The sequence below is a fragment of the Abramis brama genome, assembly GCF_963993115.1.
Source record: "Abramis brama genome assembly, chromosome: 8".
Classification (NCBI taxonomy): Eukaryota; Metazoa; Chordata; class Actinopteri; order Cypriniformes; family Leuciscidae; genus Abramis; species Abramis brama.
Window position 1 is genome coordinate 27,663,992 of NC_139970.1, and position 19,944 is coordinate 27,683,935.

General features: G+C 39.0%; 2 protein-coding genes across 9 annotated transcripts in view; both read left to right on the forward strand.

Annotated features, from left to right (window-relative positions):
• The window catches only part of zeb2a (zinc finger E-box binding homeobox 2a), a 50,208-nt gene extending 39,821 nt beyond the window's left edge, over window positions 1-10,387 (forward strand). For 2 of the 4 annotated variants that reach the window (XM_084122683.1, XM_084122682.1), the window contains exons 5-10: window positions 388-576; window positions 1,133-1,347; window positions 2,886-2,994; window positions 3,336-5,161; window positions 5,681-5,861; window positions 8,272-10,387. In XM_084122683.1, the coding sequence (XP_083978809.1) occupies window positions 388-576; window positions 1,133-1,347; window positions 2,886-2,994; window positions 3,336-5,161; window positions 5,681-5,861; window positions 8,272-8,876 (3,125 nt within the window). In that variant the 3' untranslated portion in view covers window positions 8,877-10,387. The remainder of the gene's footprint in view (window positions 1-387; window positions 577-1,132; window positions 1,348-2,885; window positions 2,995-3,335; window positions 5,162-5,680; window positions 5,862-8,271) is intronic. The other 2 variants (XM_084122685.1, XM_084122684.1) reach the window with 1 other exon arrangement.
• Window positions 10,388-12,518: 2,131 nt separating this feature from the next.
• The window catches only part of gtdc1 (glycosyltransferase-like domain containing 1), a 41,500-nt gene continuing 34,074 nt past the window's right edge, over window positions 12,519-19,944 (forward strand). For 2 of the 5 annotated variants that reach the window (XM_084122689.1, XM_084122687.1), the window contains exon 1: window positions 18,977-19,083. The gene's annotated coding sequence lies outside the window, so the exon portion shown is untranslated. Of the gene's footprint in view, window positions 12,547-12,734; window positions 12,875-18,976; window positions 19,084-19,944 lie in introns of those variants that run through there. The other 3 variants (XM_084122686.1, XM_084122690.1, XM_084122688.1) reach the window with 3 other exon arrangements.

Here is a 19,944-nt window from a genome sequence, read left to right on the forward strand (position 1 = left end):
TAACACATGATCCATAATTAGATTATTGAGTCCGATTTTATGTATACGATGAGCAATACAAAGTGAGATCAGTTACCCCGGCACGCCTAATTGCCATATAACTCAATTACCCATAATGCTGGAAATGTTTAAAGCATTTTCAAACATGCAAGAGGATGCTTAAAGAGTGCTTGATGATCAAGCTGGCTCCTATTAGTCTTTGAAGTGGCCATTATGTTGTAACTTAAATAAATACTTCCACCTTGAAAGGCCTTCTAATGGTTTGGTCTCCACTACATCACACTTAGCGGGACCAGTGTCCTAATATTCAGCTTTGTCCTTTCCAGTGACACTAAACATCAACCACTGGATTAATTTGTGCTCTTTCTCCCCACTTCCTGTATGCAGTTAAGGGTATTGATGCCTCTTCAGAGCTGGAAAGCTTCTTTGCCAAGAGGAAACTGGATGACGGTGAGGGACATGCAGCGAGCATTGCAGAATACCTGCAGGATACTGTTATCATTTATCCAGAAGACCCAGAGGAGGGTACACGACTGGGAACACCAGAGGCCAACGGACAAGATGAAAATGAAAACGGTAGGCATTAAACTATACATGTAAAAACGCAATACATAAAAAGATTATCTAACATTTACGACTCACCAAGTGCAAGTAGAAATTGTTTTTGGCCACATTGTCAAAGAGACAAAAAAATATTTTTTTAATAAAAAATGAAGTAAGAAGGCCAGTTTCATGGCCAGTAAGAAATATTTGTATTTAAAATATTGTACAATACCTGTCTATATTATTATTATTATTATTATTATTAAATTAAATGTAACTTAATTTGATTTTATCTGCAAATTAGTGTGGGTGGACAAAGTGTAAAAATTGACTTTATAAAATAATTCTCCAAATCTATTTGAATTATATAAAAAAAAGTATATATAGATTTGTCATATCTTAAATGTAAAAAAACAAGTGAATAAAAAATAAAGTAATTCTTGGCTGTTTCAAATTTCTGAATGCAGTGCTTTACCTATCGTTCTCCCATGGCCTCATATGGCAACTGTTTGTCCTACATATGCTGATTTTTTTTTTTTTTCTTCAATCCCCCTCCTTCACTCTGTTTGCTCCTTTCAATTTTGCCCAGATCTGGCACTGAGGACGCCAGATGCCTTTGCCCAACTGTTGACCTGCCCCTACTGTGACCGGGGCTACAAGCGGCTGACCTCTCTGAAGGAGCACATCAAGTACCGACATGAGAAAAACGATGAGAGCTTCCCCTGTCCCCTGTGCAGTGACACCTTCGCCTACCGCACCCAGCTAGAGCGCCATATGGCCACACATAAGCCTGCCAGAGATCAGGTGAGACAAGGCCCACCTCAGCCAGTACCCACACTCGTTACTTCCTAATCATGTTTTTTTAAGGATTATTATAGAAATTCATTGTGAAAGATGCTGCATCTCGCATTCTGAGCATTTAATTAAGTACACGTCAGAGCAGAACATGTTTTAGCCTGTTGATAGCTCCAGCATTGAAAAAGCTCCTCCGGAAGCTCCTTAATACTTGAATCCTTCACACTGGAGCCACAGCTGTGCACTGTCATACTCCCCTGAGTGTCCGCCCACAGCCGGCCATGTGTGGGCTGTTCTAGCACATTGAGTCCTATAGGCCTTCTGACTTCTCGCATCAGCTGTTGGAGTGGAGTCAACTCAAAAGATGCAGGGAAAGTTGATGTTAATTTAGCCTTTTAGGCCGGTCTCAACGTGAGCATGCTGTGAAAAAATGCAGTGATATGGAATTATTTTGAAGAGGAAACTCTATATTGCATTAATACCGAAGGAAAATGTCAGTTTTTGATGTGGTAAAAGGGTTCTCGGTTGTTTGATAGGATTATAACAGGATATCCCGCATTTAGGCTTTCAACTTTGAACCTTAAGCAGTCTTGGGCACGTTGAAAAAGAATTTGGAATACTTGCCTTGCACTCTCATCTTACTGACTGATTCACACTCACACATATGCACACACACATACAGACACACACACACACACACACACACACACACACACACACACATACTGAATGTACACCTCTCCAGACTGAATTAAACATGACCAGATGGCTTTTGTTTCCTGGTGATCTAGAGTATCGTAATCCTTAAATTACTTTAAGTGTTTGTTTATTTGCTCTAAAGGGTTCTTTTCCTGAAGGCTTTGAACATTAATTCCTAGGTTCACCTTGCTAGGCTTAGTATTACATTTCAATGTGCATTCTGTATAATATATATTTGCATACACTCCTACAGTAAATAGAAACGCCAATACACATCTTAAACTGGCCTATGTACACGAGTATGACTGAACTTTTGAAGAAATAACTTCTGCATAGTACTGTACATAGTGACTATTAAACAAATGTGGACTCCCACATATTTTTCACAGACCTTTTGTGTCTGTGTGTGGGGTGCAGGGTGAACGCTGTTGTTTTTGTTTTGCATCTGGGGCCCACATTTGAATTTCAAATGGAGGAAGAGCACCTACGTTTAACTTTGAATGGTGAATACAGATACAGCCTACACTGTTTAACTAAACCTAGACAGTAAATGTTTAAAGCATGTAGATAGTAGTTTAACGGATGAGGTACTGAGAAGGTACAAAGTCACCACCAATTGATCTTGTGAACTTAATTATGCAGAAAAAAAAGATCTCGAAAAACTGTTGCTTCAGCAGCCTTGGTCACACATACCTAAATACAATTCTGACATATTTTCTGTCTATGATTCTCAATATAAATAAATGTATTATTATTATTAACAGATTTAACCTTCAGAAGGAATTATAAACTATATCATGACTGTTTTCTTCCTGTGTCAATTTCTATAATATTTCTCTCCCTCACAGCCTCAACTGCTAAACGAAGGGGCTGGTAATCGCAAATTCAAATGCACAGAGTGTGGAAAAGCCTTCAAATACAAGCATCATTTGAAGGAGCACCTCCGCATTCACAGTGGTAAGTGTTTCATTGAATAAAATGTTGAAAGCCTCTTTTCATAAGTGCTGTAAAAAGAATGCCAATAATGTATATAATCTTATTCATATGTCTTCAATTTGCCTAATGGTGATTCAGTGTGGTTTGGATAGTCTAGATAGATGATGAATATTTAAAACCATAATTATATAATTACGCAATAATTATTTGTTATTGTAGGATCCCATCATCCTATAAATCATTAAGTTGAATGTTAAATTAAATGAGAAAAAGTTAAATGTCTAAAATATGTAAAGTAACATCACTTAATTTTTGTATTTATGCAATAATAAAAAATAAGACATGTTTTGATTTTTTTGAAGGTGAGAAGCCATATGAGTGCTCCAACTGCAAGAAGCGCTTCTCCCACTCTGGCTCTTACAGCTCCCACATAAGTAGCAAGAAATGCATTGGCCTTATCTCTATTAATGGACGGGTACGCCATGGAGTCAACAGCAAGCCTGGCTCATCACCAAACTCTGCTGCATCCTCCCCTGGCAGTCCTGCCTTAGCTCAGCTCCGTCACAAACTGGAGAATGGCAGGTCCATGAGCCTTCAAGACCCATCTGCCCACCCAGACATCAAGTCTGAGCCCATGGACTTCAATGAATACCGTCTTATGATCGCATCTCAACAAGAATATGGTGGGTCAGGCGCCTTTCTCAATGGCGGTGGCCGTAGTCCTCCAGGGATGCACAGTTCATCTCAGAACCCCCTGCAACATCTAGGCATTGGGTCGGATTCTCATCTATTGGGCTATCCAGCGTTCATCAACAACATGAGTGAGGTTCAGAAGGTTCTTCAGATTGTGGACAATACAGTTTGCCGACAGAAATTAGATGGCAACCCTGAAGAGATCTCTAAGCTTAGAGCATACATGAAGGAATTAGGCTCCCAGATGGAGGAGCAGAATCGAGTACTGGCCTCCCAGCAAGACTTCCTTGGCGTTGGACACAACAGTCCCACCAAGACTATCATTGACTACACACTGGAAAAGGTCAATGAAGCCAAAGCATGTCTCCAGAGTTTAACAGAAGACTCTAAGAGGCGAGCGGTGGATATTAAAAAAGAAAGACCCAGCCACACCATGGATCTTCTATCTGAAGACAAAGCACAGGAGAGGGATGCGCAGTACGCACCATTCTCTTGTCAGTATTGCAAGGAGACGTTTTCTGGCCCTATTCCATTACATCAACACGAGCGCTATCTCTGCAAGATGAACGAGGAGATCAAGGCTGTCCTCAAACCTAATGATACTGTACCAACCGGCCGCAGGGGGCTTATCGGCTCAGAGCAGCATGATGGTGTGATCTCCTCATCTTTTGTGAAGGATTCGTTTGTGCAATGGAAAGCTCAATCTCACCATAGCTTCTCAAGGAAAAGATCTCCTCCCCTTGAGCGAAGTGGAGAGCTCAACCATGGCTTGAGCAGGGAGTCCACATTTGCCCGGTCACCTATTTCTCTGGGTCAATATGGCGACTCAACGGCGGAGATCCAAGCTATCACCAATGGGGATTCAGGGCACAAGTTGTCCAAACCACATCAGTTTACAGGCATCAGACAGACCAATGAAAAGCCACTTGACTCTGTGGACCACTTAAGAGGTGAGACACCCTCACCTTTGAATCTCTCATCATCATCATCCAAACACTCACATAGCAGTTCGTACACTCCTAACAGCCTCGTCTCTGAGGATGCCCATGGGGAACCACTGGACTTGTCTTTGCCTAAACAAGTTTACAAGGCAGAACAGAGACCCAAACACAATGGCTTTTCTGTTGACCACACTAGCAACTCCTCTGCACGTGAATCAGGAACAGAGCCTTTAAATTTGGCCCACATCAAGAAGGAGTTCAACGGGCCCAATAGTTTGGTCAATGAAAATCAGCTGGAGAAAAGCTCAAGCCCCATCTTTAGTATAAATCCCTTCGGTGGTGGGCACATGTACACCTCGCTTCCACCTCACGGAGCATTCCCTCCACCTACTTTTATGTCTACGGCTCAAGCCAGCATCCCGGGACTCAGGCCTTACCCAGGGTTGGATCCCATGAGTTTCTTACCACCTATGGCTTACACTTACGCAGCAGGGGCAGCCACTTTTGCTGAGATGCAGCAACGGCGGAAATACCAGCGGAAACCAGGCTTCCAGGTAAATCGAATGTTATGGTACTGGGAAAAATAATTCCCTGTGTATTCCATTTTATTTTTGTTTAAACCTTTCAAAAAGTGTGATAAAGCACATTGAAATTCAATGTTTTATCATGCATTTCATCTTAACCAAAGTTTGATTTATTTAAAAGTCTAAAATAGATTAATAAAGAAACTAATAAAAATGTCTATACATTAAATTATAGATGTTATTAAAGGTTATTGCTTCCTAAAAATATGTTGTCTACAGCATTTCCATACTCTGTTACCTACATTAATTCATACTACGTTTTGTACTAAACTGAGAGAACCCTTGTAAAGTCTTCTTAATATCAAGCCATATGTCCCTCTTTTGAGACCTCTTCAGGCGATAAAGGTCTTATAAAGGTTACAGAGATAAGCTCTGTCCAGACGTGGGATCAAACATGGGGCAGGGGCTGTCTCCTAGGTGGCAGGTTAGGATTAGGATTTGTGGCAGGTTAGGATTGTGTGAAGTGTCTAAAATCTGTTTCTTTTGTAGGGGGAGCTACTGGACAGCACAGGGGACTATCTGTCAGGGCTAGAGGACCTGACAGACAGCGAGTCGCTGCTCGCCCGGAAGAAGATTAAGAAGACTGAAAGTGGTATGTACGCGTGTGACTTGTGCGACAAAACATTCCAGAAGACCAGTTCCCTCCTAAGACACAAATATGAGCACACAGGTATATCACATTTAGACAACTCTTTTTTTTTTTATCCTCGTCCACCCCCCTCCAAGTAATTCCCTTTGATCACATTGTGTTTTTTTTTTCCGTTTCTTTCATTCCTTTCCTTCTTTATTTTTTTCATACCTATTTTTTTCTGTCCATTGCCATACTTTTGTTGTACATTTCAAACCCATGACAAAGGTGTAACAGTTTTCTTCCTTTTGACAGGCTCAAAGGGGATTTTTTTTATTTATTATTTAGCATGTGACAGAAAATATTTATAATCCAGCTAAAATTTACAAAAATAATTACCACTTTAAATGGCAGATGCACACACACATAGGGCCCTATCTTGCACCCAGCGCAATTGACTTTGTACACCGACGCATATATCATTCCTATTTTGCACCCGCGCACAGCGGACTTTTCCCTCCACAGACGCACGTCGGTAAATTAGGGAATGAACTTGCACTCCCGGGGGCGGTTCAGCGAAGCGTGTTCCGGTGCAAACGTTCCCTGGTGCTATTTTGCAGGTTTAGAAAACAATTCCGCCACTGACCAGGAAAAACCTAGTCTAAAGTCAGTGGCGCATTGCGCATGTTATTCATATGCTATTTTAAGGGCGCATGCTTGGCCATAATCAATGTAGAGTGTGCACAACGCGCATACACTTTGCTTATCTCATCTACACACAGACGCAGCAGTTCTCATTTTTAGAAAACCATACATTATTACAAGGAAAAATATTAACACACGAGGGAAATCATTGCTGTGTCAATGAAGATGTGAAAAAATAGGCATAAATCTAGCTTACACATTTACCCAAATTATCATACGCCTGTTTAACCGAAGCTAATTTGGGTGGGTTTCTCCCATCCCCAATGTCACTTCTCTGTCTTTTACGGCCCTGGTAAGAACGTTGGTCTCCTCGGCTGTGAACCGCTCCTGGCGCGCGCCTGGCAAATCCGCCGTTATAATAGCAATCCGCCATGGAACAAGCGTGCCTGCTCTTAAAGGGAATGTGAGATGTCGCTCTGATTGGTTTATTTCACGTTACGCCCAAACCACACCTATGAATAATGAAGCTACTTCAGACCAACCGATTTTAGATTTGCGTCAGGCGCAAGAGCCATTTATCCCGCCGGTATAATAGCAACAGCAAGACCCACCCACAAAGTTACTTGCGTTTCCCGCTTGATACTTGCGTTTCAGATCGTTAAAATAGGGCCCAATATCTCGTATTTACGTTTTGTTCATTGAACCACAAAAAATCTTTTGTTGCTTTTAAATTGAGCATTTGGAACACCAGTTGATATAGAGACACATTGTCAATACAGTTTGCTGGCATACCAACATGGCACAGTGTGCCAGGTGTGTGAAAGCCTGATGTGTGCGTGCATTTCTACACCACAATGTGACCTACCCTCCTGGGGAACTCCTCTCTTTCACACGTTTGCATCATCCTCACTTACATTCTTCGGTTGGAATTCATAGAGAGGAATCTGCCGTCTCGTCTATTTTTGAACTTGATGAGGGGAGGTGGGGAAGGGGACCATCTCAAGTATGGCTGCTATGGAAGGTGTTGCAGGCATGCCAGGGCTATTCATGGCCAAGAATATAGTACATCTGTTCATGTGCTTGGAACTGATGGCAAATGTGTGGGTTTTTATGGCAAGTATGTTACTGGTGGAATTATTGAATGCCAAATGGCAAGTGCCTCCTACTTCACTGATTAGAGTAGAATTAATTTCCTAGTTTCTGTAAGTAGACAATGTGATCCAAGCTGGTGAAAGAGGAAGGTGTGCGGGAGGTGAAGTGTTTGGTGTTTGTATTACACAAGGCATCACGAGACAGATGTATGTCTTATCTAAGCGTTTTCATATCCCAAGTCATGATGTCATAAACTCTGTCAGGGATGCTGACTGCCTCACTTTCACCTTGTGCGGCATGGAGTGATAATCACCTGATCTTCTTGGCTGCGTTCAGAACAGTCACAGACAACCTCAGAATAGCACCTCAGGACTGTGGCTTCCCCCTCACCTCCCTGCACTGTTTTTGGTAACATCTAAAATAAACCGGTGGGGTTTGTCGCTGTTTGAAATGAAGGGGTTTTTAGTCAGGACTTTTTCTTTCTTTCAGTTTTTAACCCAAACTAATCCCAAACAAGAGTTTTTTTTTGTTTGTTTTTTGTAGAATTCATCATGAGGTACAAGTTAGGAAGGAGGGATTTGTGTGGTTTCTTCAAGGATATGTGTCTTAGTAAATTGTAATGTTTTACCTTACATTTGACTGTAATGCAAACAATAAATTTAATACAAGTTTGTGCATCCTCCAAAGAGAGGATTTTCAAATAGCTTTTTATAGCTTTAAGATTTTATGGATGCTGTGCTAACCTGTTGGCTCCTCTCTTTTTGTGTCTCTGCAGGAAAGCGGCCTCACCAGTGCCAGATTTGCAAAAAGGCCTTCAAACACAAGCACCACCTCATCGAGCACTCACGTCTACACTCGGGCGAGAAACCCTACCAGTGTGACAAATGTGGCAAGCGCTTTTCCCACTCCGGCTCTTACTCGCAGCACATGAACCACCGTTATTCCTACTGCAAACGGGAGGCGGAGGAGCGCGAGGCCGCCAAACAAGATAGCCACGACAATGGCGGACCCCTGGAGCCCACGGAGCTCCTGATGCGTCGGGCTTACCTTCAAGGCCTCGGGCCCCTGGGCTTTTCGGATCCAGAGGACCAGATGGAGGACATCACACGAGAAAACACCATCTTGAGAGATGGCACTGAGGGTCGGGCCAGGGAGGCAGAGGAGGCGTATCCGGAAGTGACTGACAGGCAAGAGACAGGGTTGGTGGAGGAAGAGGAAATGGAGGTAGAGGGGCGGAGGTTTGAAACTCAGAGCCCTGAAGGGACAGCAAAAGATGAGAAAGAGAGCAAAGTAATGGGAGGGACAGAGGACGAGAGCTCGGAAGAGGGGAAATTAGCGAGCAAAAGAAATCCTGACTGCGAGAATGAGGATGCTGATTAACTACTGCATTTCGGAATAAGCTTCTTGTTTTCTTTCTCCCTCAAGCTTGCATCGTGCCCTTCTTCCGCCCCTTTTGGAGGGACTTTGAGCCAGATTCACATTTGTACCACACTGCCACGTCTTGGTTATCTGAACGTGCGCCTGAGGCTTGCACTCATTGAAATAAAGAGTGGAACTTCAAAATCAGGCATCAGAAACTAGGATGGAACATGAAGGAATCCATATTATGCAAAAATACAAGTGATAACGATTGTCAGAATAAAATTTAAAGAAAGGTTTTTAAAATGTACAGAGGTTTCAGCCAGAAAGCTGTGTGGTGCTGATTTCCATATAACTCCTGTGTTTCATTGTGGTCGTAGCACAAGCCTGGAAATTGCACTCTGAAAAAAAAAAGTATTAGAAAAAAGTAAAAATAAAAAACAAAAATAAAATGAACAAAAAAACACTTAGGTAAAAAGCATTGCCTATATGTACTTATACTGCGCTTGAAGACGCAGTAGTGTGTAAGTGTTATATTTCGTCTATCACTTACTGTGATACCCTTGGTTTTACCTTTCTTTTCCTGACCAGCCATTCAAGTTTTGGCGTCTCACCATGGCTTTTATGAAGCGACTTTAAATAAATAATATCTATATGATTCTTAAAAGTACAAAGTCTTAAAGTTGGCCAGGGGTGGATGGAAAGAGTCTGGATAACTGTAATGACGAAGGCTCATTGTATGAGGTGACGTCAGAACCCCTGTGTTGTTGTTTTTTTTTTCGTTCGAGAAAAGCCTTATATGCAAACCCTTTCACCTGTGTTTTCTGCAAGTGCCATCCTTGTACAGTATAAAGCGAAGTCAACTAGTGTTCTCTTTGCACCTGCTTTAGTATTAAATGAAATATTTCACCTTGTCATTTGAAATACCTACGTCAGTATTAGTATTAGACTGCAGTTGTTTAGTTTACATATTGTTTGTGCAATTTTCTGTATTTTTTTTAAGATCATCTGTCAGTATTATCTTGTTTTGTTTTGTTTTGTTTTGTTCAATACAAAGTTCATTTTTATTTTAAACTACCATTTTATTTATGTGACTCATTTTATATTTCCTAATTATATTTATTTCATACTGTAGTGTACAGTATTATAGTTCCTTGATATAGATATATTTTAGTAAATAAGGATCCTTACAAGTGGAGCAAATTTTACGTAAAGAGAGCATTTATTGTATCTGGAGTGATTGCTGTGAATTGCTCTTCATACTACACTTACCGAGAATCTACAATTTGGGAACTTTTGATACAATATTGTGAAAACACTGTATTTTTGACTGAAAGGAAAAAAAATTCCACTTTATTCATCTTATTTGTTTTTCCTTTTTCCCTTTTTTAGCTAAAGAAATAAGGGGGGAGGGGGGATGTGGTTGTTGGGATTCTTTGAAATGTCTGTTGAAGTATAATTTAATTTTTAATTTGTAATTTTTCTTGAAAATGACCTTGCTCGAATAAATGTAGCCCAATTTAATTTTGAAAGCCTGTGTAACATCTCACTTAACAACTCACTTAAATTTCCTCACAAGTTGACAGATATCGACACATTTAATTTATTACTTTAAATACAAAATAACCATTCCCATATAGCCAAGAAAAAAATGTGTTCAAATAGTTTGCAATTTAGTATCTTTGATATAATGTGTGCGTGCGTGTGCGTGCGTGCGTGCGTGTGTGCGTGAGTGCCTTATTGTGCGAGTAATAAGGAGTGTCATCCATATTATAAATCACCTCCATAAATTGGAGAAAAATAACTATCAAACATCAGACTTTAATATTCCCCAGTATCATTTTCTGTGCTATCATTTAATTAATTACTGGAACCTTTACCTTTTGATGTGGATTACACATAGCAATATAATCCACCTTATCAAAGTCCCTCACAGTATGATAGCCTTCTATTAGTCTCTTTGAAGTTGAATGATGTTGGGTTGCGCTAAATTAACATCAGCTGCAGGCTGCCAAACTGGCTGTGAAGTCTCAATGTTGGAACTCTATGGAGTTCCATTAACCATGACCTTGCTAATTTTCTCAACTCACATACTCATCTCAAGTTTAATTTTCAAGGAACTATTCAAGACACTTTTCTCCCTGCAGGGATGTACAGTCCATTTCATTTTAGAAGCTAAGGTTACTGTAGAAATGGCCCTATCAAATTGAACCACATAGTACTTATACATAAGCTGCATTTTTTTTTTTGCAAAACACATTTTCTCTGCTGTCCAAATTTTGATGGGGTAACTTATAAATAAATAAATGCATCATGCATGAGTGGGAAAACCACTTAAATGTGTATATGTTCTGACACTGAATGATAATATTTGGGATACTTTATATGAAATAATATGCTAAATAACATGCTAATTAAAATAGAAGTGTATTGCAAGTGTAATTGATCTGGTCTGAGACTGTACCTGTAGTTGTTCTATTCATGTGGTCTTCCATTCAGGTGATTATCTAAAGGGACTGTTGTACGTGCTGTTGACCACACTGTACTTCACCTACACTGACCTTTGTACACAACCCACTTATTAAACACACATACAAATAAATAAAAGGCCCAGGACATTTATGTTAGTTAATAAAATATCAGTCACTCATTAAAGCTGACTACTGACAATAACTATTGAGAACAGGCTATATATGTAAGTACAGAAAAAAAAATATATATAGAAATTATGAATTCAAACCTGGCAAAACCAGATTTGTTTTAAATAAAAAATGGTTATATGTTGGGGTAAATAAAAGTTTAAAAATATAAATCTAAAACAATCAAAAATGAAATACAATTAAAGTATACACACCTCCACAATTAAATATGAACAATAAACATGTCCCTTTTGGTTACCAACATTTACCATTACAATTGTAGTTTTCACCAAAAATTACATACTGTAAAACTGTGGTAACTGTAAAACATCAGTGAATCAATCAATAAAAGGCTATACTTTTTACGTTATTTGAATGATGGACAGATAAGTAGCCTATGTGTGAGAGCAGTTTTGCAATTAACAATGTACATTGAGTGCAAAATGTAGGCTAAGTATACTGACAACATATTAAGAAGAGGGGGTTCATTTAAAAAATCAGAAGATATTAATATTTATTAAATGCTGTTCTGTCATTCCCGAAAATGTTTTCAGTTGAATGAGTTTCCACATATAACTGCTCTCATAAAAAAATCCACCAACAAATGAGGTTTTATATGGATTCTAGCAAGACCAAGCTGGTCATTTATGGTCATTATGGCCCAAGCTGATCTAGATGATGGATCAGCTGGACTACCAGCTGGTGGGACAGAGATCAACATTGTAGACCTTAATCAAGCTGGTTAGGGTTAGTAGACCTCCTTGGAAAACAAACCAGCATGTTCCAAAACCTGGCTTAAACTGATATGACATGGGATTTCCAGCATAAAAACAAATGCATTTAGACAAAATACTAACTTTGTCGCTCTAAAACAAAATGTGTTATATTATAAATTATATTATTTATCATATATGGCACGTCCCACATGTGCATAGTTCATACTAGCATATTTTGACGCCTGCAAACGACTTCATGGTACAGCGCTGGAAGAACGTAATCACGCACAGTGACGTCATGACGTAAACACGCACCGTGTTTCCTATCAGGAAGAGGTAAGACTGAATTAAACACGCGAATGTTTTGCCTTGCCGATTTCAGCCTCCGTTACTGGTTTAAAACCAACGAGTGCTTATCATTAGCTTGCTTGACTAAAGGCAGAAACGAGTATGCGGTTGTGCAGTTATAGCGATATGTGTCTTAGTGTCTGTCTTCTAAACAAATGTTAAAGTTAATTTGTTCTCATTGCTGTGATGTGAATTAACGTTAATGTAATAATAAAAAAAACTCTGTCGTTTGTATAATTACAACTTCCTCATACTGTGACTCAAAATATATTTGAAGGCTGTGTTTGATGTCTGCATTAGATAACAACATATCAAAGTAAGTTTTTTTAAGCACCCTTTCCGAGCATTTCATACAAATAATATTGCTTGGTTTGAAATGATTAAACTATAGATACAGAATTCAAAATAACGAAAGAAATAGAAACTCTTTGCTTGTCACACCACACGTTAGTGAAACATGTTCATAGTTAATTTGATGAACTACACACACCTATGTGAACATAACAAGGGCATCATACATACACTAAAATTATTAAAAGTTGGTTAAAAGACATTGCAAATATTATTGAAACGTGAAGGTAGTTTTTGAAGAAAGGCGTTGCCAGCATTTAATGCCATTTGGGTTGACATTTTATTGTCATTGCACTGAAATTAATGTGTGGCTTTAGCTTCCAACTCCTTAATGTAGGTTTGCTGAATAAAATCAAGATGTTTTAAAATGGCAGTCAGTTTTCAGGTTGAAATAAGAGACAAAGATTTTATGAAATATCACTTCAGAATATCATATTGTATTATTAATCAGTGGTCACAGAGATGCTATAATAGTGGACAAATGCAATAGCCTACATGCAGATAAATGAGAGTTAACAATATCTGATATATTCAGATATTCCTGTAGGGATTTTATTTATTTAGGTACTGAATATGATCATCCTTTACTCTAAATGCTGCAATATGAATGCAGAGTAGTTTCTTTAGATCATCATTTGCATGGTTTCAGCTGGACCAGTTGTGTTTTGCTTGAAATGAGTCAGCGAGAGGAAATGAAGAATGTAGCCTCGAAATGTCTCAAAGTTGGTCTTGATGTTTTTGTCACCCATTTAGCTTAATGTGCATTGTTTAATCCCTATTGTCATATTGAAAAGAGAAAAGGGATGTAAAATGACTTTTTAACATCGCAGACTATTCCAAATAACCCAGAATTTACCTGCTCTGTTCCATAATTTTGGAAGACAACAGTAGGCAGAAATTTTTGCCTTTATAATAGCCTACTTTTATTATTATTATTATTTTCAAATCTATTTACTTATTTTTGTTGGTCTGTTTTACTTAATTTGCGTGTTATGACCCATAAATGAAGGAGAACCTGTGTGCTGTATTACACTTTAAACAGGAAACGTTTTTTTTTTTACCCATAAATGGAAAAACATAGACATGGAAAGCTAATTAGAAATGAGGGACTTTTGGTAAAATCGGTTGCTACATTTAATCCATTCCAGTAAATTGTATCGATGAGGAATTAGATTTTACTGCCCTAAATTTTAATTCTAAGTAATGACAAAAAGAGAAATTCAGCATTGGGATATTTTTCAACTGCAGTTCATGTAGCTAATACCCTTTTGAAATAACGTCATCCACACATCCAGTTACAGTTTTGCCTGTTTGAGGTCACTTTGCCACAAAATGTTCATCATTTTCTTGACTTTTATATTATTTCTTTTTTATTTAATTTTGGTTACGTCTTGATAGTTTAAACAAGGCTCTTTGAACTTTATTTGATCAACTTCATGCCTTCCATGTCTGTGATAGAGGCCATTTTCTGTTATCTTATCACATCTTTAACAGTAATAGACACAATTTTCTTCTACTAGACATTTGAAATGAGCCCTCTGAAGGAAATTTTCTTTCAGACGACCTGTACAGGAATCAAATGTGTTTAGCTTTTGTATTATTAAAAGCCTAGTCTAATTCAGAATGCTGTAGTCTGTCCCCTAATTGTCACCCATAAATGATAAAGAATCAGGTTAAACTCTTCAATTCATGGCACATGATTACCGTGCCTGCCGTTTCGCCGCTTCATCTCTGTCAGCCGGGTGTGCAGTGATTAGCATGTAAGTGCTAGCATGTAATTACAGAGCAGCTTCTTTTCCTTTAATGATTACCGTTAACACAAAGCCTCTGACGAGGTGAATGAGGACACGGCTCACTCTATTAAAAGACAGAACAGACACTTGGATGGTCTAAAAATTTAATTCGTGGAAAATGTGAACTTCCTCTCGCTTTTCTAACGTGAGATCAAAGGCATTTATGAATAGTACTTTGTGCCCTCGGTGCGTGTAGTGAACCTTCTGAAAGTGCCAATGTCATTCTGAGCACTTTGAATTAAAAGGTTTCAGGAACAAATGACTATCATTTTACAAGGCTTAATAGTGTTTTAGTTGATTGGGATGCCACTCAGTTCAGCAGAGACTGTCTGGACTGGAGGTTGAAGAGGTTGTGTTGGCAACATTCATTAGACCAGTTTGTTAAACAATATCATTGCAGAAAAGCTTTTTTGACAGTTATTTCACGCTGCTTGAGCTGATGAAAATGTATTTCTTTTATCCATTGACATTGGAAATGGTAGTTAGATAGTTGGATAGTTAGAAAAAAAATAGTTAATTAGCTTTTTCTTTTATTCAATGTGGTTTTTAACAAACGTTAGGACATGTAATGTAAAAGTTTTCACATCTTAGGCGATGTAGAGTCATAGCCAAAGTATTTACAAGGTTAAAATATTGCTCAAATATGAAGTCATCTGAATGCAAGCTATGGAGACGGCCCATTGTCTGAATTTATGCGCACAGTGAACTTTGAAAGAGCTTCACTGTTTGCCCACTCATTCGTGACCCAGACAATATGTGATGGCACTAATATTTTTTTCCTCTGTGTGTAGGTTTTGCTTTTTTTAATTTGAGCGACCAACTTGTGAAAACAAGGCACGTTGATTGTGTCTACTGCAGCTCTTATTGTGCACTTCATTACATAACACTACCAGTCTGGTGACTTGACTTTTTTGACTTTCAAAATGAGCACCTCAGTGGTGCATGGGTCAATAACAAATAAGAGTGTTTGCAATAAAGCAAATAAAGAATTATTATTAATGTTATGTTTTAGGAAAAATATTTTTCATGTACTTTTTCATGCATGTTGGCATGTTGGTAAACTCATGACCTAAGTTGTTAACACCACATGGCTTTGATTTTCCAACAAAAGTGTTTCGATTATTAATAATATGCAGTAAAGCAGTTTTGTTAAAATAGTTTTTAATAATAAGAATAATAATACTTCATCAATAATCAGCATTATCATAAGAAAATAAATATTTATTATGATCATTAATAAATATATACAGTGAGGAAAATAAGTATTTAAACACCCTACTATTTTGCAAGTTCTCCCACTTAGAAATCATGGAGGGGTCTGAAATTGTCATCGTAGGTGCATGTCCACTGTGAGAGACATAATCTAAAAAAAAAAATCCAGAAATCACAATGTATGATTTTTTAACTATTTATTTGTATGATACAGCTGCAAATAAGTATTTGAACACCTGAGAAAATCAATGTTAATATTTGGTACAGTAGCCTTTGTTTGCAATTACAGAGGTCAAACGTTTCCTGTAGTTTTTCACCAGGTTTGCACACACTGCAGGAGGGATTTTGGCCCACTCCTCCACACAGATCTTCTCTAGATCAGTCAGGATTCTGGGCTGTCGCTGAGACTTTGACACGGAGTTTGAGCTCCCTCCAAAGATTCTCTATTGGGTTTAGGTCTGGAGACTGGCTAGGCCACGCCAGAACCTTGATATGCTTCTTACAGAGCCACTCCTTGGTTATCCTGGCTGTGTGCTTCGGGTCATTGTCATGTTGGAAGACCCAGCCTCGACCCATCTTCAATGCTCTAACTGAGGGAAGGAGGTTGTTCCCCAAAATCTCGCAATACATGGCCCCGGTCATCCTCTCCTTAATACAGTGCAGTCGCCCTGTCCCATGTGCAGAAAAACACCCCCAAAGCATGATGCTACCACCCCCATGCTTCACAGTAGGGATGGTGTTCTTGGGATGGTACTCATCATTCTTCTTCCTCCAAACACATTTAGTGGAATTATGACCAAAAAGTTCTATTTTGGTCTCATCTGACCACATGACTTTCTCCCATGACTCCTCTGGATCATCCAAATGGTCATTGGCAAACTTAAGACGGGCCTTGACATGTGCTGGTTTAAGCAGGGGAACCTTCCGTGCCATGCATGATTTCAAACCATGACGTCTTAGTGTATTACCAACAGTAACCTTGGAAACGGTGGTCCCAGCTCTTTTCAGGTCATTGACCAGCTCCTCCCGTGTAGTTTTGGGCTGATTTCTCACCTTTCTTAGGATCATTGAGACCCCACGAGGTGAGATCTTGCATGGAGCCTCAGTCCGAGGGAGACTGACAGTCATGTTTAGCTTCTTCCATTTTCTAATGATTGCTCCAACAGTGGACCTTTTTTCACCAAGCTGCTTGGCAGTTTCCCCGTAGCCCTTTCCAGCCTTGTGGAGGTGTACAATTTTGTCTCTAGTGTCTTTGGACAGCTCTTTGGTCTTGGCCATGTTAGTAGTTGGATTCTTACTGATTGTATGGGGTGGACAGGTGTCTTTATGCAGCTAACGACCTCAAACAGGTGCATCTAATTTAGGATAATAAATGGAGTGGAGGTGGACATTTTAAAGGCAGACTAACAGGTCTTTGATGGTCAGAATTCTAGCAGATAGACAGGTGTTCAAATACTTATTTGCAGCTGTATCATATAAATAAATAGTTAAAAAATCATATATTGTGATTTCTGGATTTTTTTTTTTAGATTATGTCTCTCACAGTGGACATGCACCTACGATGACAATTTCAGACCCCTCCATGATTTCCAAGTGGAGAACTTGCAAAATAGCAGGGTGTTCAAATACTTATTTTCCTCACTGTAAATAATTAAAATATTATGCAAAACTAGTACTACCCAATCATTTTTTGTAGAATAATTTAATTCTTGAGACTTTTTTCCTTATGATGTCAGGACAGTTTAATCACCCATTTTTGACGTTATACATACAATCAAATAAATTTGTTTTGGAAAAGATGAGCATCATATCATTGACCCATATGCGTGCATCATTTTAATAGCCCAGTTTATTTTGTTTGGTGTTTTACTTTGGATACAATCCTGATGCAGCACGGTCAAGGCTCGTCCTCATGTTGTTCCTCGTATCGCTCAAGTCTAATTTCAAGTGATCAGCCGTGGCTTTGGTCTGCTGTGTGGGAGTACATAATCGGATGTTTCATTCTGGCTGAATTAGCCCTCCAGAAAGACCACATCACTTTAAGGCCTCCTCCTGCCCTGTCAGAGTCCATCGTGGGTGATGACGCAAACACACACACACATTCACACACGCATACACACTCAAGACATCCACGGATGGCTAGAGGCTGTTAAAATGAGGTGTTGAGAGTTGGCTCACACGCTCCAATGCGCCATGTTTCTGGGTGCTTGTCACTGGGCAGTGCCATGCTATCCGCCCCCCTGTACTGGCACTTATTGGTGCCATTGGTAGAGTCACTTTTACTGATGGGTTTAATCGTCAGGATTGGTACTGGCGCTTAATATGACGTCTTCGTGCACTGCCCCTGCGGATGTATCAGCTGCATCCCAGTTTTTTTTTTTTGTACTCTGAGGCAGAATCTCTCTAACGCTGCCTCTTCCCCAGTATTTTGAGAGCCAAAGGAAATCCTGTATTTCATCTGGAATAATGCAGTGTAGATAATGGCCTGTCTCCTCGGGAGGGGGGGGGGTTCTACAAGAAAGAATGAAGGAATTTCTATGGTTAATTCTGTAGGTCGACATATGGGTAAACGTGCCACTTTCGATGTTAGTGTAGATTAATTTCATCAAGCTTCTTATAAATGTATTTATATGAGTAATATGCAGTATAAATAGTTCAATTTTATATGCCAATTTATTCTGTTCTTGTTTTCATGCTTTTATTTTTCATATGGTCATGACTTGGCAAAAGGTTATTAGCTAGTTATGTATAATAGTCTTAGGCATGTAAATGCAATATTTCATGCCGCCTTCAAAGGTATTTTGACTAAATCAGTAGAAATTGAATCCCCTCTCTGGTGTTGTTATGGCGTCCCATTGATTTGCTGGAGTTTACGCTTACACAGGCGAGCCTTTTGAATGCAGCAATGACTCAGCATCCATCGACAGTCATGATGGTGCTGCTTTTGGTTGTGAGACCAGGCACTGCGGGATTTCCCTTTCACATGAACTGTGTGGGGGGCTGAATGCGACAACATTAACCCCTCACTTTCCTCTCCATCTTGAGGTTGAATGCTTTTCACGCCTTACCTGTGTAAAATGGAGGCTCTGAGGTAAAAGGGTAGAGGTAAATCACTGTGTGAGAAAATCCCACTCTGTATCCGAGCGATTGGAAAACCCCAGCATTTCAGGTTAGATGTTTAAACCTACTTAAGTAGTTACATTTCCAGTTCCCTGTTGCAAAGTTTTGATTGGTTTTCACAGTTCTGCTTGCTATGAAGTGCTTAGCTCAGCAGTGTTTATCACATGGGTGTTTACTGTTTAGACTGGTAAAGAAAGTATGGTCGAAGCACCACAAGATACCACTTAAATTTGTACAAACAAGTTAATGTCATTTTTTAAGTTAAACTTGAATGTTGTCTGAGAGCGACAGCTTGCTTGTTTAAATTGTTCATTGCTCAGGAAGTTATTTTGAAACAGTAGCTTCTCGAGCTACAAGCTTGAAATTAGCAAAACAAGCTAACTACATAAAGGTATTTAAAAAGTAGTTAGCTATTACAAGTTGCTAACTACATTAGCTGTGTCTTTTGTTTCCACAAATAAGCTGTATTTATCTGCCACATTACCAATAAGGGGGATCTGAATGAATGAGTCACTCACATAAAAAGAAAAAAATACCCCTTTATCGGAAACTTAGTGACAGCAGCATTTCACTAAATACTATGCCATTGAAAAGAAAACCTAAAATGGTGTGTAGAAAGGAATGCGGATCACAGAATCTTTTTTTTTTTTCTATGTCCAATTGAACCAATTTACTCAAATTAATCCAACTTTTTGTTGCTACTTGAGGAAGAGCTTTCGGTTATGGCCTTACTGCATACATCTATCTATTCATCTATCTATTGTCGTCTTACTGAAGAAGAGTTAAATTAGTAATGTCGCTTTAAGTTAATTTCTTGCTTTAAGTTGTCAAAACAACATAATCAAATTGCGAGGTACATCAGCTGAAGTATTTTGTTGTTTTTTTTGCTGCACAACTCATTATACACTCC